We start from the raw sequence: 24422 nt of genomic DNA, 5'->3' as shown, positions 1-24422 counted from the left end.
GATCGCTATGACATCGTTAAATGTACTATTATTCAAAGATCTGTTGCATCTTTTTCTGCTTACCTTGACTGACGCACAAGTCAGAATAATTCATATTAGTACAACTATTATTTTAATTATTTTTGTTCTGTTCTTTTAATATGGAACCAGCACTGTTTTTTTTCCATTATTCTCAATTATTTCAAATAGTTGAATATTAAATGTTATTATTCAGATGATAACTTTAGAATTTAACACAGCTGATAAAAGTAGGCTAACAAATGTTGAGTCAAATTTGAGGCCCAGTGTCTTTGATTATGAAAACCCCTGACATATATGATTCTTTTGAATATTGTCCGTAATATCATTCCATACCCAAGACATACAAAAGCCTGAAATTAAATAAGCCTAAAGATGGATCTAGATAAAATATAAACTGTTAAAGCACTAAGGCATTACAGACTGAACATGATTTCTATTATTTGACTAATGCAGTATACAAGTTAAAAATAGAGCAAATGTATTTTAAATCTCTAAAATTTGTTAGAGTAGTCATATTTAGTGCAAATAAATTAAGAAAAACAAGTGTTATGTCAAAGTTTAACCACTAGATGTATTTAGTACTCTTGAGTACTTATGTCTGAAAACCTTTCAAACATAGTTACTTTTATTCGGATTTGCATTTGGATATGTATTTAGACATTATCAAAGACTACATAAATACATACAAACAAACAAGTAAATATATATATATATATATATATATATATATATATATATATATATGTATATTTATATGTATATATATATGTATACTGTATATATATACACACACACACACACACACACACACACACACACACACACACACACACACACACACACACACAGAGTATTTTTTTTTTTTTTATGATTTTCTTTGTTAACTTTATTTCACTTTTTTTCCAGATGGCAGTGGCATGGGTGGCATTAGAGAAGAGCTGCAAAAGGAACATTTATTGGACACTGGTACAGTGTGTGTTTGTGTCTGTGTGTTTGTGTGTAAAGTTTCATTTATTTTAATGTTTTAATGTAGGACTATCTTAAACTATGCATAATACAGCATTTTTTGTTGTCAGAAATTAGCTGTTTATATACGAACGCATTATTCTGTGTATTTTACTTTTGTATTGCAGATGAGTTAGAGAAAGCAGGCAAGCAGCTAGGCATAGAAGCCAGTGAGACTTAGGGACTTTGGAATCTGAACCAAAAACAAGTTAATCAAAAATTATCCAGTCACCAGATTTACAATACCTGTCAGAAGTTCCAGCTGTGAGCGGTCATTAAGTGCATTGAATCATCTTCATACATAGCTTAGGTGAACAATGGGCCAGAGGAGACTCAATCATTTGGCTGTTCTATCAATTGAAAAAGGAATTCTCAGCACTATAAATACTAGCATGGTAATTGGCCGTTTTGCACAAGTCAAGTCTCAGAGATACTCTCTGAAGATTCCACCCTCAAAGAAATAGAGAACACAGAAAGATAGATTGAAGAATTGTAAAGAAGGATAAAAAAGTCACCAAGAGCATGAAGTAGACAAGATACAAGCAGCTAGACAGATGAGTTATGAGAAATGAGAGAACAATAAGAGAAGGGAGGAGAGCCCCTAAAAAAAGAAAGAAAGAATGAGTCCTACAAACAATCTTGAAGTAGCAGTGTTTGGAGTGTGTGTCGAGTAGTGTTCCCATGACAGTGACTGTCCAAATGATGAGAAGTGCTGCAGCACTGGATGTGGACATCACTGTATGGCTTTATCTAAAGGTGTGATACTAATGCATTGGCCTGCTTTTCCCCCCATTACAGTGAACGTGGCCAAGGTGTGTGCCCATTACAGTGACTGTCCAAACAATGAGAAGTGCTGCAGAACTAAATGTGCACTTGAATGTACACCTCTATATGAAGTATGTTATATTGATGCACCCCACACACAGTTTCTTAATTATTTTATCATTTCTCCTTGGCAAGTACCTGAATTTGGCCCATAGCATAATTTCAATCACATGGCTTTTCAAAATAAAAACTAATACTTGGAATACAACTCAATTTAAAAGTAAAATTTGTTCTTGCTTTGAGTGTTTTGTGCTGTGTGTCTGAGATTTGAATGCCACTAAATGGACAGACTAAATCTGACTATCTGTATCCTTGCAGTGGGCCCTGGTCCATGACTCGGACTGATGTGCTGAGAACTAATCCATGATGATCAATGTCCTGCCAGACAGAAGTGTTGCCCAACCACCTGTGGCCATGCATGCAGCTAACCATGTCAATTTAGCCATTAAGAATAAGTCCACGATTTGTTGGTTGTGTTTTCTTTTTTCTTTTCTTTTTTTCCTCCATGCTGTACTTGAGGTCTTTTACATTCATAAAAAATCTCAGTTTAGTAAAACTTCTGTGTGTATGTTGTTGGGGTGTGTGGCATTGATGTACCTAATGCAAATGAAAGTCAGTCTCCAGTTGACTAGCAGAGATGATAAAAGGTGATTGTAATGCCAATAATACCCTGTGTGGGAGTCCTGTCACTGAATTTAATGGTACCATAATTGAGGAAATAATGGATGAACTGGGATTAGTTTGTCTTAATAATGGTAGCAGTACAAGACTGGATGTAGAGGATAATTTTAACTGCTGTATTTTTCTGTTTGCTTGGTTTTTATTTTGTGTTTATGTAACTCATGTATTATTGGAACTCATTTTTTGCCATGAAGATTAGATGCTGACATGCCAATAAAAATAAAGAACTACTGGATGTAATGGTCAGAAAACATCTGTTTTTGTTCAAAAGAGGTTATTCTCACTATATGTATTTCTACATGTATATATCTATATGATTTCATGTTTACTCTCATTGTTAAACTGAATGTTATTTTCAGATATTGAAGTAAGCTGATGCTTAAACTTTGAAGCTTGAACAGAATATTGTTAGTGTTCATCAGGTCTGTATTACTAATAATGTGTAGATACAATATGTATCACAATACATGGGTTATGATACAGTATATTCCAATATGTGGTGATACTGTAAGAAAGACGATACATTGCAATATTTCTGTTTGTTTGTTTGTTTTTAGGGAGGGGGTCTTATTTTAGAAGGGGAAAAAAACTGTCAGGAATACACCACCATATGCATAAAACCTGAACAGAAACTTTATTTAATCAAAACAGTGTTGCCTGCTTTCACTTATATAGCAGTAATCACTAATTTGTGCAATAAGTAAAGGGGGAAAAAGTAAAGTGATTGCAGAATTCTTTAGGTTATATATATATATGACAAGAACATGGTCTTCTTTTTAATGAAATACCAATGGTTATATAGGCTAATTATGCACTTTTGATGGCAAATTGCTTACCATATTCTTTATTCTTTCAAGCAGACATATTTATTTATATTAAAAAATGTAAATTAATCTTTAGGGCCACTAAAGTTTTTTTTAGTCAAGAGCAGTGCGTGATTTTCTGTCTTTCTTTTGTTGCTTGATTAACATAAATGACTTGGACAATAGCAACTAAATTAGGCTGCTATCCCTTTAAAACTGAATCCACAGCTGCAATGGATGCAATGTACTGACTAGGGCTGTCACGATATTAGATTTTTCATATCACGGTTATTGTGGCCATAAGAATTCACAATATCGATATATTGTGATATCTATAGAAATTTTGGGGGAAAAGATATCAGTCAAATTATGTTTTACTCTGTTTATTGAGTTTTTCTTTTTCACCGAACGAACATAAGGATACTGATAAATGCAGGGCACAAGACTCTGTCTTTCTCAATCTTCTTTGAAGCTCCTATGAAATAACAAGAGAGAAAATACTGTCAAGTTCAACAGTATGATGAATAAATATTAATGGTAACACTTTACAATAAGATGTAATTAGGCCGTATTAATTGCAAAAACAAAAATAAGACGAGTAAAGAAAATGCGGTACTAAATAATCACCCTTTACTTACATATGAACACAGAAAACCACTGTTAACAGGTTAATATAACGTTTCCCATTCTATGACTAGTAAAATAATGGCAACTTACTCTGATGAACACGGCTCTCCTCGGAGTAGCGTCGTCTTCTTGTGTGACAGGTGTCAGCGTTAAGGCACAATACTGCCACCTGGGAGCTCAACCAGGTACTGACGATGGAGTATTTACATGTGGTGTTATCATAAGAGAACTGTTCATTTTAAATATTGCAGTTATCACTAATACCGGTACCGTCACACACTAAATTAACACGATATCGATAATTGTTGCTTTGAATATCACGGTTATCGTCAATACCGGTATATCACGACACCCCTAGTACTGACACATGTTCTCCCTACTGTTTACGTTCACTTAAGACGTAATCAACTGTGTTTATGGGAATACTCATCAAAATGGACAATTTGGCATCATTTTGTGTGTAATTCTCCATTCATGCGACACAAAAGAGTGCTCAAGCGATGTGAGATGCGCTCTCTGTGTGTATGCTTGGTCACCGTGATTTTGCCAAGTAAGACATGCTCCTGGATCAACATTTTCTGATGATCCTGGATCAACATTATTGTCCAAAAATATAAACTTAACCCAATCCCTAAACCTAACCCTACCCATAATTTATTCCTAAAATCAGTGGGAAATGATAACTGATTAACAAGGGTGTAGAAGCACCTTACCCTGATTGTAAGCCTAAAACAAATATTTTCTGAAAAGTTATATCTCAGTTCTGATTGGTTGATTGGAATGAAAGAAGGATGTTGATCCAGGAACATGTTGTACTTGGTGAAATCACACTCGTCGTGTGTGCTTCAGTGTCTGTACTCTGAAAACCGGACTGAATTGAGCTCTCTCTTGCGTCGTCAGATTTCCATATGTCTGCTCTTCTCTTACTCCCACATATTGACATTTTTGAATGTTTTATGTGATGTGCAGCAAGTATATGTTAGCTTATGTCCTGCCGGTTCATATGTAAAGTTGTGAATCTAACCTCAAAACCACGCAGCAGATTCGTTCTGAATGAATCTCTTCCATAGACTGTATAAAAACATGGACGTAGTGTCCATGACATCACCCATAGGTTTTTCAGAGGCAGCCGTTGCCATTTTGGCAGCGCGTCACTGCACGTCAATCCCGGATAATCGAAAATGGGCAAAAAGGTGGGAGCTGGTTGCTGAAACCACGCCCACCTAGCTCGACGGCGGTGACAGCAGCGGCAATCCACCTGTCACTCAAGTGGCCACACCCTTAATTATGCAGATATATTTACCTCAGAGAAAAAAGCACATAGATTTTATTTCATGTTGTGTTTTTATTAATCTTGATTGTTCAGAATTGTGTGCTTTTCCTGGTTGAGTTAGACTGAACTGCTTTGCTGAACGGCATTCATGCACAGAGACCAACAGTCAAGTAAATAAATGATGACATCTTTTTCATTTTTTGGGGCGAAATAACCCTTAAAACAAATTGTTCAATTGAATTGTCATTTACTTATACTCATGCCGTTCCACAGACACCATGTACGACATGTATGTCATACAGGTTTGGAACCACATAAGGAATAAAAAAAAATGATGACAGAATTTTTGGGTAAATGTTTTGAGGAAACTATTATTGTATTGTAATTGATTCTTCTGATATTTCACCTCTTAATAGTTTTGATAAATGGATGTGAAATGATTCAGTTTTTTCCCCCCCAATTTTACAGGAGCACTTTTGTGATGCTGCAAGTGGGAGTGTATTTCTTGCTTGGCTGAAAACTGCAGAGAACCACATATTGTCTTGCTGAAAAAAAAGAAAGAGACTACATTTTCCAATGAGGTCCAAACGCCATTGGCACAGAATTTGTTCAGTGATCAGTAACATACATTCAGCCAGGGCCGTCCTTAGGTTGGCGCAACTGGTGCGGTCGCACCGGGCCCCGCACTTGAGGGGTGAACGCAATTGCAAATGGACCAACTTGCTACCTACTTCGCACCGGGCCCCGCATCAGCTAAGGATGGCCCTGCATTCATCATTGATGGTAATGAATGAGATGCTGTGCTTTAAGCAGATAAATGTAAGCACTATAAACCTAATGAAATTCAGAATACATATGGACCAAATAAGAATACGTATTTTGTGCCTTTGCACTCACACACACACACACACACACATACACACACACACACATACACACACATATATATACATATACACATATATATATATATATATATATATATATATATATATATATATATATATATATATTTTTTTTTTTTTTTTTTTTTACCTGATCATTAATCACACAGTGAACTCAATTTGAGTCAAATTTAACACTCCTGAAATGTAAATATAACCTTCATTTTGGAGTTAAAATAACACTTTCGAAAAGTGAGAAATATGTACATTACTCACAGACCACATTTTAACACCATAAGATTTTATTTGTAATCCAACAGAAGTGTGTGACACATCTGCTGGATTTACAAATGAACTCTTTCAGTGTTAAAAAGAAAAAGAAAAAAGTGTTAAATAGAAAGTTTAAGATTACTTTGGTCAAAAATCAAGCATACATTTATGATGATTACATTGGCCAATTTACTGAAATAATCCATAGATTATACACACTGGCGAGAGACACACCCCAAAGCGGATGAGTTCTGGCATTCTGAGCAGCACTGAGGAGGGCTTTGTTACTGCAGTGAATGCGTTCCGTTAAACCTCGAAACTTTAATGTATGTTTGGCTCCGAGAGAGTAACCTAGGGCAGGTCTACTATGAAATACGAAGACTTAAGATTGGCTGCCGTTGCTGTTAATCGTTCACAAAGCCTAGAAACACTCAAACAGTTGATGACGCCGAATCTTTTACCAGAGACTGGAATTTGTTTTGGAATAGTACCACGTGACAAGCAACAAGCGCAAAAGAGAGAAACGCATTGAAAGCTTTTCAAACACTTCTAAATTCTCTGCTTATTGCACAAGACAGCACGTAAGTTTAATTTAATACCTCCTCGATTACAGTTATTTGGCGAAACAGGCGGAATGTGATATGCGTGATTTAAATTCGAGTAGGCCTGTTTTTATTCCGGAAGGATTAAGAACCTGATTAGTTTTTAGAACTAAGATTAGAATTTTTGAAGGGCCTGTTTTTATTCCGATTACGTCTAAGATTAGAATTTTTGAAGGCTTATTGAAAAGCGTTACTGCTAACGAATAATACGTGAATGTTTTTCCTCCATTACCGCTTTTATTTTAGGCTGTTTATGCGAAATCCAAAGTATTTTTAAATCAGACCGTTAGATTTAGACAGACATATAGCCTAATGAATGTGTATTTAGTTTTTGTGAAAGAAGAATGTAATAAAAATCAGCTTTGACTAAACTGAATATTTTGCAGTATGTCAGAGGAGCAAGGAAAAGAGTCTACCTATGAGATGAGTCTCTCAGAGAAACAGAGGTAAGACTGCGTTTTATGCACAATGTCACATTTAACAACAGACTAATGTACCAACTGCTTTTTCCTGTAGATGTTTTGAGAAGTTTTTGTTGCTTTTCTCAGCCACTTATTCACAAGTAGGCCTACATTCAGTAGGCTATTACTGATAAAACAGTTACAATGTTTTTGGTATTTTAGTTGATTCTTTCTGATACACATCTGGACACACGGTTTGTGGGGAAGTGGAAATTGTGAAGTTATTAGGATGAAGTCTCAGATCAAGACATTTTGTTGTAAATTCTATAAACCATTTGCAATTCTAAATCACTTCATGTGAGACTGTGTGATGTTGGAGAGAGTGGAAAAACCTTAAAACTCATTCTGGTTTGTGTGAGTTCATAAACAAATTCAGTTTAGAGTTTATGGAAGACAAAAATAAACTTAGGAATGATGTAGGTGGGAAACTTGTCTAGAGTCAAACAGAGGAATGCAGGAAATAGTTGGTGTGCCTTTTTGCCTTGTTCTAATTGCACAGCAAATGTCTTCAAATGAAACTCAAGTATCTCCTGCAGTAAAGTGTTTTGCTCTCTTTGTGTCATTAGTGTACGATCAGGCTCACATGTGTTCAGCTCTGTGTCTATGAAGAGTGATCAGTCAAAAGATCAACCACCGACATTTAGTGAGAAAAAAACATCTACCAAAAGGTATTTTATGTGTTTTACATTACAGCATTGTGTCACCTAATTTCTCCTCTAAGTTTCATGTGATAGAGATTAAATAAAATAATAAATCACAGTACAAGACTGGTAAGCTTATACTCTGTAATAAACTCTATAGCGCTTCTTTGCCTTGATCCAATTAAACAAGTAGCCACTAGGGTGAGTAAACTTAAATGGAAAGACACCATGCAAGCAAACATAAATGCATAGTCTTTAGCTATGAGAAGGACAAATGTATGGCTGTACTGACCTTGTGTCATTAGTGAAAGATCCAAACACTGAAATTATTTGAAATAAGTTATATTTCTTCTATACCCATTTAATTATGGTGTTCTGAACTGCTGCACAACAGGTTAAAATACCTGTTATTAACACAGAATTTACTATTACTTACCAGCCCCTGTGTTTTTTTTTTTTTTTTTTTTATGTTTATAGGAAAGAAAACAATACAATAAGAGAACTAGTTTTTAAAGGGATAGTTCACCTAAAATTGAAAATTGTCATTTACTCACTCTTATGTCATTCCAAAACCTTAAGACTTTCATTAATCTTCAGAATGTAAATGAAGATATTAATAGGCTCTTATTTTTGTCCATCCACTGAAAATCCATGCAAGCAAAATGTTTAAGTTTTAAAAAGTATATAAATACATCTTAAAAGTAATCCATATGAACTGAACAGTTTAATCCAAGTATTCTGAAAAGACACGATTCCTTTATGATTAACAGATTTTATTTTATTCACAAATGTGTGCATTTTTATGTGTGGGAACCAGCAAAGTTTGTTCTTGTGTGTCAAGCATGTACGGCTGAGCTGCTGTTGACCAAATTTGATGTGGTAATTGTGTTTGTATTGTTTGATGTTTTTTTGTGAATAAAAGACTAAATTAAATCTGTTTATCATATAAAGCACAACAACAGTGTGAACTTAAACAGCTAATACTTTATTTTTCTCTTTGTTAAAATAAGTTAAATAAGAGAGAGATTTCTCTAATATTTTGCCTAATTTTTTTATTTGTTTAATTATTTTTTTTTGTCTTTTTTTTTATTAACTAACATTGAGAAAGATATATTAGGTTTAGGCATCCAGACTCACAGGAACCATGAGAATTTCAAAGAAAATCTCCTGTGGATCTTCCAGGTAGGAAAGACACATTCTCAAAAACGGTAATATTTATAGCATAAATAAATATTTTATTGAATAAAGCATCCCATTTTAATTGGATTATATATATATATATATATATATATGAATAAAGTTCAATATATAGCGCGATATATATATAGTTTTCTTTTCTTTTTATATCTATATATATATATATCAAAGAAAAATCTCCTGTGTATATATATATATATATAAATATATATATATGTGTGGATTATATATATATCTATATATATATATATATATATATATGTGTGTGTGTATATGTATATGTTAATATATGTATGAATATGTAAGGTTTGGTTACGTTTTGTTTGTTTTGTCTCTCTTTTTCTTGCATTGTTTTTAGGATCTTGAGAGCAAAGTAATCAAGTTTCTGAAGGATGAGCTAGAAAAGTTTAAGAAAATATTACAAAAAGAGAACACACAATACTTTGTGAAGGCCTTTAATGAGAATAGATGCATTATCAGTGATGCAGCTCTTGATCTCACACTGTACTTTCTTAGAAGTATGAAGCAAGATGAAGCTGCTGATACTCTAGAAGGTAAGAGACTCATGGACATCTGTCATATTGTCACTTATAAATGTAGGAAAGAAAATTAGTATAAAAATATCTTAATTTTTCCTGATGTTTAGATGAGCTGTTCTTCATTCATCAGCTAAAATGCAGTCTGAAGAAAAAGTATCAATGTGTGTTTGAAGGAATTGCAAAGCAAGGTGACTCTATACTTCTGAATAACATCTACACAGATCTCAATATAACTCAGGGTTGTAGTGAACAGGTCAATACTGAACATGAGGTAAGACAGATTGAGTCCTTTCCCAGGCATAATGAATCACAAGAGATACCAGTTGAATGCAAAAATTTGTTTGAAGCAACCGAACAAGACAAGGAGATCAGAACTGTAATGACAAAAGGAGTTGCAGGCATTGGAAAAACCATCTGTGTGCAAAAGTTTGTTCTGGATTGGGCTGAAGGAAAAGAAAATCAAAACATCAGCTTCATATTTCCTCTTCCATTCAGAGAGATGAACTTAAAGGAGAAAGAAACACAAAGCTTGATGGGTCTTCTAAATGAGTTTTTCCCAGAGACAAAAGGACTGAACTTTACAAGAAAGAATAAATTTAAAGTTTTGTTCATCCTTGATGGACTGGATGAATGTCGTCTTCCTCTAAACTTTGACAGTAATGAGACGTGGCATGATATATCATCACCAGCCTCTCTAGATGTTCTCCTAACGAACCTCATCAAGGGAAATCTGCTTCCTTCTGCTCTCATCTGGATCACCACCAGACCAGCAGCTGCCAGTAAGATTCCTCCTTACTGTATCGACCGGCTGACAGAGATACGAGGATTCAATGATGCACAAAAGGAGGAGTACTTCAAAAAAAGGTTCAGGGATGAGAATAAGGCCAAAGAAATCATTGGTCACATTAAACAATCAAAGAGTCTCTTTATCATGTGCCACATTCCAGTCTTCTGCTGGATTTCAGCCACTGTTTTCCAGAACATTTTAGAGGAGAAAAGAAAGAATGATTTGAAAAACAATCAAGCTGATGACGGCTCCAAAATACTGCAGGAATTAAATACTGGAGACACTCCCAAGACTCTGACACAAATGTACACACATTTTCTTCGCTTTCAAATCCTGCAGAGCAGACGAAAGTATGATGGAAAATACACTGCAGATGTTCCATGGGATAAAGACGCCCTTCTTTCACTGGGGAAACTGGCATTTGATCAGCTGGAAAGAAACAATGTGATCTTCTATGACACAGATCTGGAAGCCTGTGGTATTGGCATCTGTAAAGCATCCGTGTATTCAGGCATGTGTACCCAGATCTTTAAAGAGGAAAAAGGGATCATTCTTGGTACCATGTACTGCTTTGTTCACTTGAGCATTCAAGAGTTTATTGCAGCCCTTTATGCACATCTGTTTCTAGACATCAACAAGAAAAGTGTGTTTGTTCATGAGTCTACAGAACAGGAAAACAAAGATGAAACCATGATTGAGTTGCTCAAGACTGCAGTGGACAAAGCACTCGAGAGTGACAATGGACACCTGGACCTTTTCCTTCGCTTCCTTCTTGGTTTGTCACTCCAATCCAATCGACGACTCTTACGAGGTCTGTTGACACAGCAAGGTGACAATGACAAGAGCAAAAAGGAAATAGTTCATTACATCAAGCAGAAATTAGAAGATAATTCATCTCTAGAGAGATCCATCAATCTGTTCTACTGTCTGAATGAACTGAATGACCAAACTCTGGTGAAAGAGATTCAGATCCACCTAAACAAAGGAAGTCTCTCATCTGCTGACCTTTCTCCTGCCCAGTGGTCTGCTTTGGCCTTTGTGTTGCTGACATCAGAGGAGGAGCTGGAGGAGTTTGAGCTTCAGAAATTCAAGAAATCAGACGAGTGTCTCATTAGATTATCAGCAGTCATCAAAACCTCCAAAAGAGCTCTGTAAGTCATTTAATAAAGTCATGTTTTTGCACTCATCTGGAAAACATTTATCTACATTGATCAATAGTGATTCTTAATCATGTTCCATGTGCAAGTGTACAACTTTGATTTGATTATATATGTGTGTGTGTGTGTGTGTGTGTGTGTATGTGTGTGTGTGTGTGTGTGTGTATGTGTGTGTGTGTGTGTGAACCTGGACCACAAAACCAGTTTTAAGTGTCAATTTATCAAAATTAAGATTTATACATCATCTGAAAGCTGAATAAATAAGCTTTCCATTGATGTATGGTTTATTAGGATCGGACAATATTTGGTCGAGATACAACTATTTGAATATCTGAAATCTGAGGGTGCATAAAAATCTAAATACTGAGAAAATCACCTTTGAAGTTGTCCAAATAAATTCTTAGCTATGCATATTACTAATCAGAAATCAAGTTTTGATGTATTTACGGTAGGAAAGTTACAAAATATCTTCATAGGACATGATCTGTACTTAATATCCTAATGATTTTTGGCATAAAAGAAAAATCTATTATTTTGACCCATATAATATTTATTGGGGGTATTGCTTAAAATATACCCCAGCGAATTAAGACTGGTTTTGTGGTCCAGGGTCACATATATATTTTATTTTTCTTTAAAGAACGCAGTATTGAAGTGTAATGCTAATATTTTATTAGGTGTATATTTATATGTATTATGTAGAAAATTCTGTTCTTCAGCAAAACATGCACTTTAGTTAGCAGAGGAAGAAGTGGAATTTAGTTATTATAGGAAGTTTTGTTAAATTGTTATTTAAAATTTTGGTACATAGTTATTTTCAATCTATTATATAGGTTACATATACTTTAACAAATTCTCAGTGCTTAAATTAATCCCTAGATTCTGTACTTCAAGATGCAATAAAACTAGCACATTCAAATGTATGCCTTATTGTTATTAAAGCTTTACACATATTTTATTCAGACATGGTTGTTTGTTTTTATCTAACAGGATTGTCACAGAATAAAAAAAAACTAAAATACAGAAAATACTAGTTTTTAAGAGTAATACCAGTAATGTTGATGTATAAGTATTAGGTGGAAAAAAATGTATTTAGTATTTGTATTTACTAAATGTATGTATTCAGTCTTTGAATTATGTGATGTGATTTATTTCCTTTGTAGATTAAATGATTGTAACTTAACAGACAAAAGCTGTTCAGCTCTGGCTGCAGTTCTTGGATCAGATACCAATCTGAAAGAGCTCAACATGAACAATAATAATCTGCAGGATTCAGGAGTGAAGCTACTCTGCACTGGACTGAAGAATATACAGTGTGAATTGGAGATACTGAGGTAAATTGTGGGATAACAGGACAAAAAATGACTAAGCAAAACTAAAGGTGTGATTTTTTTTTTATTTTATTTTAATATTTTTTTAAGATATGATTTCTAAAATGTATATATACGTATGTGTTGTACATTAAATAGACAAATTATGTATTTTGTATTTTATCTCTAAAAATGTTTAAAAAATATGCGTAGTATGAGGGACAGTTCACCCAAAAATGAAAATTCTGTTAATAAATTATTCACCCTCATGACATTCCAAACAGGGCTGCAACAAACGATTATTTTGATAATCGATTAATCTAACGATTATTAGAACGATTAATTGACTAATCATTGATTATTTCACTGAGTAATCAGTAGACATTTATAGATTATTCAGCTTTTGCAATTAGTTAAAATATTGTGTTATACATATTCTAACAAATAAATTAAGGTAATAACTTCAGCTTTTGAAAGTCATTATGTAATTACAATTATACAATTAATTTATACAAATAAATTTGTTTGGCACACCAAATGAGATGGCAGAGAAACTCTTATTCCCCATTTAATTAGCTATATGATAAAGTAGCTGAATGACACATCATTCTGCCTAAAATCTCTTTTTGTAAGTCATATGGATAAGAAACAAAGGTCAAGTTTTAGTTTTAATCTCTCTTAAAATACCTTATAGGGTTATCATTATCAAAACAGTCCTGGGGCCTCATTTATAAAACTTCATCCTAAAAGTCTACATACGCATGAAAGCTAGATTCTGCGTATGCGCAAAAGTTTTCAGATTTATAAAACCATTCGTACACCGGAACCTGCGCAAAAATCCTTTTATAAATCCCAGTCAGAGAAAAATTGTGCGTACGTGCATTTCCACCCCATCTCCTCCCCGAAATCACCATATATAAGGAGCTTGCAATGCCTAGTTTTACTATGCCTAACCTCATCTGCATATCATTTCCATGCATATTCCCATCCATGTGACACCATGTTTAACACCATCAAAGGTACAAGACATTAAGGAAATACAGATACAGGCTATAAATGCCATTTGTGCCATACGTTAATTTTTATTTCTAAAAATCATTCAATATCCTTATGTTTTAGAATAAGTATATCAAGATAAAAACAAAAATAAAAACGGTTTAAAATAGTTATCAGATAAAAATTTTAGAATAGAGTTGATCTCATTCTTTAACACTGGCCAAATAGTAGCCTATTTCAATTGTTTTAAACAATTCAAATCAAACTAAATTTATGCAATTTTGCTGATATGGTGAATATCTTTTAGCTCTTTAAACAGATAGGCCTATTTATTGCAGTGTAAAATTGTCTGACTCGGCGCGTCACTAACAAAGTATTTTAAAAAGGAAACGTATAAATCTTACCATTTTCTTCAAGTTGTAGCCGTCAAATACAGCAATACTTTTCGTATGTTGTAGAGAGGACTTTAAACAACATCAACACCTCTGTGCAGCTGCGGTTGTACAGTAAGATATTATCATTGGACCTATTCGAAATGGATAATTGTCCAATCGACCACTGAGTCCAGCAGTGTCCGCCATAATATCGAAGTAAGTGCGCATCACTAATTATTTTACTCGCTAAAAAATATTTTCTCATAACATGAGATCTGCAGTTTAGTTTAAAGATGAATTATTGTGCACCTATAGCACTCCTTGCTGTCAATAAAAGAGGAAAAGTAATCAAGCGCATCCACTACAAATGTCTAAATTCAAATAATTTTGGTTTAAATTCTGCATAATGACTTTATGTAATTTCAGTCCTTATCTCCATATGAGAGTGGAATATTTAATTTAAATATATATGAAAACAGAGCTTAAAATCATTGTTTGCCACTGATCTAGATCAAGCTTTGATCTCTGCAAAGCAAACTATAACTTTAATGAAACGTTTTTTTTTTTCCCCACTAATAAAAAGATTTTGAAATCTGCTAGTTCCACACTGGAGAGCTGCTTTATCACAGAAAATCAAGTTGTAATTCTAACTGAAAGCAACACTGACTCTGGTTTTTCATGTTTAATACTGTTAAGCTGCTTGATTTAAGGCTATCTATTGCATAAAGTACTAAGTTATATAAATAAATGTGACGTGACTGGACTTTACTGGAGTACCTCATGCAAACATCCACATCGCTGTAATCAGGTACGTTTTAAACTGCTGCTTTCTCACCGCTGTCAGTTTTTGTTGTTTATTTCGTTATTGAGAGGAAAGCAAACAGTATATATTTACATATTCATCCAAATGCTGCTCAGCACCCTCAGGTTCAGATCTGCTCCGTTTTCTCTGAATCACTGCTCTAAACTGAAGCGCTGTGTGTTCTTCTCTTGAATTGCATCAGGAGAGCTGAACTACAGTCTTGTGTTTTGGTTTTCATCTGGTAGGGCTATGTTATTGCAGGTTCTTACATCAGGACATATGAGATCAAACGACTACTGGACAACAAAAATAATGTCTGCTAATCATTTCAGCCCTAATTCCAAACTCATTAGACTTTCTTTCATCTTTGAAACACAAATGAAGATGTTTTAATGAAATCTGAGAGACTTCTTTCCCTTCACTGGAGGTCCATGAAACCACTATTTTGATGCTTCAAAAAGATTGTAAAAGTAATCCATATGAACTGACCTTTTCACCTGGGTCTTCTGAAGAGAATTATCATATTATATGATGAACAGATTCAATTTAGTCACATACATGGAGCACATCAGATATGGTAAACAGAAGCTCAGATGTATTTGAATAATGTTCTAGAATAACTGGTCAGTTGAATGTTACATTTTCGTTTCTGTTAAGGCTTTCAAACTGCAGTATCACTGAAGAAGGTTATAAAGCTCTGGCTTCAGCTCTGAGATCAAACCCTTCACACCTGATAGAGCTGGATCTCACAGGAAATGATCCTGGACAATCAGGAGTGAAGCCTCTCGATGATTTACTACAGGATCAGAACTGTCAACTGAAGACACTGAGGTGAGAGTTGATCAAGTAATACATAATACGCGATATGCAGGCAAATTATTTCTAGAAATATTATTTCACTAATACTATCTATTACAGCAAAGTGTCTTTACGATAAACCATTTTACATTTGATTTGCTCATTAAAATTGACTGCTATTGTTTGTTGCACCGAGTTTATTTTAGAACTGAACTGAATCCTGCTTCATCTTCTCTTTCTGCAGGTTTTTGGGTCCTGCAGCAGATGAAGCCTGTCAGTATGTGACTGGAATTGTGGGTAAAAACCTGTTACTCTTAAGAGAGCTGAATCTAAGTGAATGTGAACTAGGAGACACACGAGTGAATCAGATTGCTGCTCTACTGCAGGATAAACACTGTCAACTCAACACACTGACGTGAGTATCTAGCATCATTCACCAGAACTTTTTACATTTTAGGGAAATAGGTTGTAATTTCACTCATTGCTACACTCAAATAATAAGCACTGTAAACATTAAGATGTTTTTTATAGCTGAGTGCTAAAAACACAATGCCTTAAGAGCCAGGGAATGAAAACCTTTTAAAAAGGATGAAGATTTGTCTCAAACTCCCCAAACAAAAATGCCACCTCGCAACAATTTTGGCCCTATCATACACCTGATGCCATTTTTGCTAGTTTCAGCCGACACAGTTGTCTTTTTCACATCCTGCGTCATGTTGTTTAAATAGCAAATGCTTTTGCATCCATTAGTGCGCCTATGGTCGTGCTGGTCTGAAAACGTGGTGTGTTCAGGTGCATTGCTGGTGCGTTGATATTTTGAGGCAACTGAAATAGACTGCACCTTTGACCAACAAAAATGCTGGTAAGACCAGGCACTGAGTGGAGCCAATCATAACGCACACTGGCCCAGTTAACAAATCACAGCACACATTTCGTATTTCAGAAGGCAGGCCTTCATTTGGGTACAGGAACTATTTGTAGACGTTCATGCCAGAAGGGGAGTGAGGTGTTGTAATAATGTAAAATATCAAAATTCAAAATTGTGACAAATAATGTGTTTTTCAAACAACCTAGTGTGAGAGCCTGTTCTAGTACACCCCCAAAACAAATCAAGATTTTGTAGAAGAGCATAATAGGACCCCAATCCTTTTAGACCATGCGCCGGGCGCGCGGACCATTTTTCCCGTCCTTAAACTAGCAAAAGTGGATTCAGACACACCCTAAAGTGCACTTGGGCATGTGCTTTAGACCATGTGCTTAGATTGTTAAAATAGGGCCCTTGGTGTCTGTTTCTGAACAAAGCAAATTAACTACCTTTTCCAAAACATTTTTGGATTAAACACGTTATGGATAAATGCATTTTCCCCAGTGAGCAAGACAAGAGTGACATTGGCAAGAAAAAAATGGTCTGTTCTTGATGTGACGTGAATGTGTAAACTAACCAGTGGTGTGGCGGTCTGATTATCAGCATTCAGCATTCTGCTGCTCAGCTGTTTTGAACTTCTTTGTACACCTGAGTGAAGAATGAATTTTATGCTCAATATCTCAGGGCTTTTGTACTCAATGACTGGTAAAGAGCCGGAGTTCACATTAAATTTGTGGAAAAATTTTCACTTTAGTGATTTTGTGATCTGGCAAAATAAAGATCAGTCTTGTTCTCTGTCTGTTTGTATGTTTGTTATGAAGATGTTATATCACAGAATGAAGAGTTTGTTTGTCTCATTGCTCCCAATGTAGGTTAAGATTCTGTTATATGACAGATGAAGGTTGTTCAGCTCTTACTTCAGCTCTGAAATCAAACCCATCACATCTGAGAGAGCTGGACTTGAGCGGAAATCAACTAGGAGACTCTGGACTGAAAAACATCTGTGATCTACTGATGAACCCACAATGCAAACTGGAAAAACTAGAGTTAGTAACATTATAATGTACAGCAGTTAAAGTGTAATTAAAGTTCACTGTTTAGTTATTTATTTTAAGTACACAGAGTCAAAATTTTCATAATTTATAGCACTGCACTTTCTGGCATTTCCTCATTCTTCACACTTTATATTAAGCAGCTTTGACTAGAAAGTAATTGTTTAACTTAAAGACTTTAACAAGGTTTACTGGTTGTACATGCTGGTCTGCAGAAATTATATGAGATACACATCTGCTGCTACAAAAAACAAGTCATAAAAGTTTATTTTGCGATACCAACTGGCAGGATGTACATTTTGCCTTATTTATCATCATAGATCTGAGTCATTGTTCCTTTCTCTTCAGGCTGTGTGGATGCAGTATTAAAGAGAAACACTGTTACCTTCTGAGTTCAGCTCTGCGTTTAAACCCATCTCATCTGAGAGAGCTGGACCTCAGTGGGAATGAACTAAAAAACACAAGAGTGAAGCACTTATGTGACGCACTGAAGGATTCACACTGTAAACTGGAGAGACTGAGGTGAGGAACATTCACATACATAAAAATGTGTTTATATATTTGAGTGAAACAATGAAGTCTTTGTTTCATTTCTCCCAATGCAGGTTAAGATACTGTGATATGACACATGAGTGTTGTTCTGCTCTGACTTCAGCTCTGAAATCATGCAGACCTGAGAGACCTGCCTGAATTCGAATCACTGAAGACGGGGGATCAGTGGAATATGAATACGTCACTGCGTGACTAATCTGTACAGAAAATTCAATGTGGAAAAATTAAGGAAGTTAGTAAATTTTAGCCATAGCGCAGCATCCTATTTTACATAATACATCTTTAAAAGATTATTAAAAAAGTGTCATGTCGGAGTGTCAATGGAAACAGGAAACAGATGGTACATTTGAATGAGGACACATTTTATAATTTTTTATTGCTTAGTGTGTATGTATTTATATAGAGAGAGAGAGTGACAGACAGAGAGTAAAACATAATAAAACAGTTTTCGACGCCGTCGCAAAAGGCACAGTACAAGCACATTAATCCATGTTGTGATAACTGAGGGGAGACCGTTACTGCTCCCGCCCATATTCGCAGCGGTGTCCGACTAAAAAAATTTCGCACGTTCAAAGTCTAGTGTGACCGCCCCTTGAGGTGAGGAACATTCACATACATAAAAATGTGTTTGTATATTTGAGTGAAACAATGAAGTCTTTGTTTCATTTCTCCCAATGCAGGTTAAGATGTTGTGATTATGTGATATGAGTGTTGTTCTGCTCTGACTTCAGCTCTGAAATCAAACCCGTCACACCTGAGAGAGCTGAACCTGAGTGGGAATAAACTAGGAGACTCTGGAGTTGAAAACCTCTGCGATCTAATAGTTGTAACTAATTGAAATGTGGTGATATTTGGGTATATTAGGGTTATTATGTTTATAATTTACATTGTTTTTATTGTTTTTTGTTTTTTTTTTTTATTTATTTAATTTAAACATGGCCCATTGCATCATGTATAGCACTGCAACTTGCATTTCAAGTATGAAGATATATTGAAAATTCACAAAAAAAAAATTTAACCTGTGAAGATGCTCCAGACTTGTTGTAACTAGTATCCTCAAATTCTAGTTATGCTTCTTTCTTATGGGCATGTAATTACATTTGGTGGTGTTTTAAAAGTTAAGTTACATGACTTGTGGCCAAGTATGGTGTTTCATACTTGAAATTTGTGCTTTGCATTTAAGTGCACACACAGCAGTGAGTAGTGAACAAACACACACACACACACACACACCCAGAGCAGTGTGCAGCCATTTTTGCTGTGGTGCAGGGGGAGCAGTTGGGGGTTTGGCTCCTTGCTCTGTGCGGGTACAGAGACTCGAGCCTGCAACCTTTGGGTTACAAGTCTGACCATCTAACCATTAGACCACAACTGTATTAGTGAGTGTGTGGCGTTTAGTCATGAAAACTCACACATGAGCTTAATATGGATCTGATTCATTGTCTTTTCTCTTTCTGTCAGTCTGTGTGAATGCAGTATTACAGAGAAACAGTGTCTCATCCTGACTTCAGTTCTGAAATCACCACACCTGAGAGAGCTGGACCTCAGTGGGAATAAAATGAAAAACACAGGAGTGAATCACTTATGTGACGTACTGAAGGATTCACACTTTAAACTGGAGAGATTGAGGTGAGTAACATTCAAAAGAATCAAAATACTTGAAATCATCAGTCTAGACCAGACATTTTAAGGCCCTTACTTGAAGTGGATTCAAAGAACAAACAGGTGTGATGTAATTTCGAACAATATCTTTAGTTTGTCTTGGTTGTTTGATACAGCTCGTGAGCACAAAATATGAGGAGCGAAGCAAGAGCAGAGAGTTTTTGGTGAATGGGATACTTCTGGGACGCAAAACTACAGCTCATGCTCCCGGTGTGAATGCTGTATTCTGTTAATATAGATGTATACAATGATGTGTTTTGCGATGTGGTGAAATAAAAAATCTCATTCCCTGTATGTTTTCCATTAAAAAAGTTAATATAACTTTACAGAACTTTACTCTCATTTCTCTTCATGTAGGTTCAGAGGCTGTGATTTGACAGATGAAGGCTGTTCTGTTCTGACTTCAGCTCTGAAATCAAACCCATCACACCTGAGAGAGCTGGACCTGAGCGGAAATCAACTAGGAGAATCAGGAGTGAAAAACCTCAGGGATCTCCTGAGGAACCCAGAATGCAAACTGGAAATACTAGCGTTAGTAACATTATACTGTACAGCAGTTACTGTGTGATTAAAATGTATTATGGATTGATCGTTCAGTTTGTGTATCAGTAAAAAGAGCTTTAAAAATTGAAGCATTTGAATCTGTGTGGCTATTAAATTATGTATGCTGAAATCTGACAAATCTTTGCTGTGAAAAAACATAATTTAGAACAGACTAAACATGAATGGACAGAATGAACAGATTTCTTTGACATAGTTGCATGGTTTTTACAGTACTTTTCACTAAATAATAAGCAAAATGTGTATTTAGTAATGGTAAACTAATCTCTAAAATGACAAACTTAAGTTGTGGTTCAGGTACAAAATTCATTTTATCATTGTTCTTTCTCTTTCTGTCAGTCTGTGTGGATGCAGTATTACAGAGAAACAGTCTCTCACCCTGATTCTAGGTCTGTGTTCAAACCCATCACACCTGAAAGAGCTGGATTTGAGTGGGAATGAACTGAAAAACACAGGAGTGAAGCACTTATGTGACGTACTGAAGGATTCACATTGTAAACTGGAGAGACTGAGGTGAGGAACATTCATATACAAGAAGAAAAAATGTTTAGCAATTGCCTCTATTGCCTTAAAAAGATAATTTTGGTGTTTTGGTGAGAGAGGAACATTCATATACAAGAAGAAAAAATGATGTCTGTCTCTTTCTAGTCTAAATGACTGTGCCATTACAGATGTTGCTTGTTTGGCTCAGTCTTTGGCTGAAACAAAAGCACTGTCGTTTTTAAAAGAGCTTGATCTGAGTAACAATAACATTGGAAACTCAAAGAAGCAGCTCGGTGACGCGCTACGAGACTCAAACTGTAAACTGAGGTGTGTAAACATCTTTTAGGTTTAGGTCAGATATTAATTTGTAATTTGTTACTTGTTTCTCTTTTTATTCTTATTTTTAGTTTAGAGAGAGAACACTGGTTTAGCTGGAGAGCTGGTGTGAACCTCATCAGTAGTTTTGGTGGATGGATTACATCATTTTCTAAAGCACGAGAACCTGTGAAATCAACAGTACATGACCAGTCAGCATCAGGTGAGGATCCTCAGAAGAGCTTTACTATAGTACTGTGTATATGAGGATAGATTATTTTATGTGATGATGTGACGTCTGTAACCAGAATCTAAAATGTTCATTATATTTTCAATATGAAGTCTATTCACAACTTAGTATATCAGCACACAAATGAAAATCTATGTTTGTATGAGTTTTAAATCTTTGAGAATAGTAATTTGCCAGAATGAGGATTTTTGGTGAGATGTTGCCAAACAATTCATGAATTTAAACACAAAAACCTACAGCTGCTTCAAACAGCAATGTTTTATTGAATGTAAAGACATTATACTAGCTCTTATATGTTTCTATTTAAAAGTATTACTAATGCAGTCAGACTTTTAAATGAAAACATTTTGGTTTAATGGAAACATAAAAGTACACACATGTGATACTGAATGAGTAATGTTGATTAAGTATTCACACAAATGATCATTTATTTATTTAGTTATAGATGGAGCAGAGGAGGAAAAACAGCTTTCATCGATCATATAGTGCACATCAGGATGGTAACTCAAAAACCCCACTTTTCACTCATGATCGGGTTTCTGTGGACAAACTGATCTCAGAAAAGACAAAGTAAGGCTGAGTTTCCTAATAAACTGACCTCAGGAATCCTCATCCTGGAATAAATCAATAACAGACACTGAACTCATTCATCTGAAGAAGAGATGCCGAAGAAAGAACACAGGACTCCATCTGGCTCAATCCTTTCTTAATTTCTCTCTCCTTCTATTGAACTTAATAGTGGTTGGTAAACCAGCTTTGTTGCATTTTTGCCACCTGCTGGGATGGAGTTTGAGGTGTTGATGTAAAAGAAAAAAACTAAATTCTTCTAATCAAATTTGTTTTCTTTAGGTTTTCTAATAAAGCTGTGGTCTTCTTTAATGTTAACCTTTTTATTTGTATAGGTATAACTAAATATTTTATATTAAGCTGAGATCTTTCTTTATTTTAACCTACACATTTTAGAACAACACAAAGCTGTGTCTAATACAATGTCGAGAAATTTGTCACATTCTTTTATAATGCATGATTTTGTTTTGTTTTGTTTGTTTATTTATTAAATTTTGAGAATAATTATTCTTTAGGATTCTGAATATTGTGTTTCATGCTAATTAGTTATGTAACCAAATTTCTATGATCTTACATTTTACTGACAATTGTCTTAACAATAACTACATTTGACATGATCAAATTAAAAAGAACTGATACAAGAAAGTCATAAAAATTGAATAAAATGTTTCAGAGAATATTTACCATGAAACTCTGTTCAAATATTTATCAGAGTGTTTTCACAAACAGGGTTTACAAGCAGTGGTGCTTAAAAAACCTAAAGAGAGCAAATTAAAAGCATATGGATTTTATTTATTTATTTTTTATCAATGTGAATTATAATAGTTTATTTGCAATATCCATGTAAATTTAGTACACTGCCATAACTGCTTCACAGCATATTAAAATACCCATTGTCAATGCAGAACAAATGTTCAGGACAGATAATCAAGCCAAGACAATGCCCTGGATAAATGGCCATACACTTTCTCTCAGAAGGAAAAGTAGACAAGCAGAATGTAAATGGAAGAAGTTCAAACATAAAGTTGAGGATGAAGTCTTGCTGGTTGCATTGGCATTTTTTCAAAAAGCAGCTAAGATGAAATACTTCTCTGAAATGTGAAATATATATAATAATAAATTGTTATTTTTGTTTTATACACATACAAAAAGTATTCTCGTCACTTCATAATATTACGGTTGAATCACTGATGGCAGATGGACTATTCTGATGATGCTTTTCATACTTTTCTGGACCATGACATTGTATTTTACTTCGCAGTCAATGGGAGAGTCACAAGCCTCCCAGTTTTCATCCAAAATATCTTAAATTGTGTTCCAAAGCTTTTACGGATTTGGAACGACAAGGGGGTAAGCGACTAATGACAAAATGTTAATTTTGGGGAGGAGTATCCCTTTAAGGACTGCTGCCCATTAATGTTGGCTCTGGACAGATTTTGGTTGTAACTAAAGAAAAACATATGTGTATGTATGTGTGTGTATAAATGTATGTATATATGTGTGTGTCTGTGTGTGTTTCTGCTCTCACGTTTTTTTTTTGTTTTTTTTTTTGTCACAAAACAGCGTGCAATGAATGCAATAATCCATTTCCACAAGAAACATTGGTTTCAAACTAGATTTTTAAAGGTTTTGTGCTTTTATCCTCTGACATCCTTATTTGTCTTGGACTCACTTTTACTCCGAACCTACACTTGTATATGTTGTACTTGGTGCACCGGAATTATATAAGCCAAATATGAAGCGAAATTTCCAATTGTGCATTATTTTAGCTTTTATTGTGAACAGAGACATGATATGATCTCAGGTCAGTTGTACTTGGTATTGCTTTATGAGCTTTAGTACAGTTTTGAACTAAAGGCTAAATTGTGTTTCATTTGTGTGTCACTGAAGACACTGAAAACTATTTTCGACGGGCATGTGCAGGGACTTCAGATTGATAATCAAAAACATACATTATCAGGAGGTAGTTAAAACTTATAATTAGTTTTATTGATTTAGGACATAGTGCTGCACCTGAAACTGCATTAGTATTGGTCAATTGTAAAATTTATCTGTAGTTTCT

General features: G+C 34.9%; 1 protein-coding gene and 2 long non-coding RNA genes across 5 annotated transcripts; all 3 read left to right on the top strand.

Annotated features, from left to right (window-relative positions):
• Positions 1–847: 847 nt before the first annotated feature.
• LOC109046415 lies at positions 848–2769 on the top strand. Its single transcript, XR_002010546.2, has 3 exons — positions 848–987; positions 1825–1922; positions 2170–2769. It is a non-coding gene; the product is annotated as an uncharacterized LOC109046415 (long non-coding RNA).
• A 3853-nt stretch (positions 2770–6622) lies between these two features.
• On the top strand, positions 6623–8098 carry LOC109046416. Its single transcript, XR_002010547.2, has 3 exons — positions 6623–6970; positions 7378–7437; positions 8019–8098. It is a non-coding gene; the product is annotated as an uncharacterized LOC109046416 (long non-coding RNA).
• Positions 8099–9196: 1098 nt separating this feature from the next.
• Positions 9197–23857, top strand: LOC109046829 (NACHT, LRR and PYD domains-containing protein 12-like). 3 transcript variants are annotated; one of them, XM_042712321.1, is made up of 14 exons: positions 9197–9275; positions 9649–9844; positions 9937–11767; positions 12937–13107; positions 15913–16086; positions 16298–16468; positions 17791–17964; positions 18319–18492; positions 19984–20151; positions 20542–20715; positions 21085–21258; positions 21394–21555; positions 21636–21766; positions 22233–23857. In XM_042712321.1, exons 2-14 carry the CDS (start codon positions 9811–9813, stop codon positions 22277–22279), a joined length of 3585 nt encoding a protein of 1194 aa, XP_042568255.1. In that variant the 5' UTR covers positions 9197–9275; positions 9649–9810; the 3' UTR covers positions 22280–23857. The 3 variants fall into 3 exon arrangements, with proteins under 3 accessions (XP_042568255.1, XP_042568254.1, XP_042568253.1); XM_042712320.1 differs by lacking the exons at positions 19984–20151; positions 20542–20715; positions 21085–21258 and having other exon boundaries at positions 22239–23857; XM_042712319.1 differs by lacking the exons at positions 19984–20151; positions 20542–20715; positions 21085–21258.
• Positions 23858–24422: the final 565 nt, after the last annotated feature.

This window comes from Cyprinus carpio, chromosome A22 (assembly GCF_018340385.1).
Source record: "Cyprinus carpio isolate SPL01 chromosome A22, ASM1834038v1, whole genome shotgun sequence".
NCBI lineage: Eukaryota > Metazoa > Chordata > Actinopteri > Cypriniformes > Cyprinidae > Cyprinus > Cyprinus carpio.
This window is presented reverse-complemented; position numbering and strand designations above follow the sequence as displayed.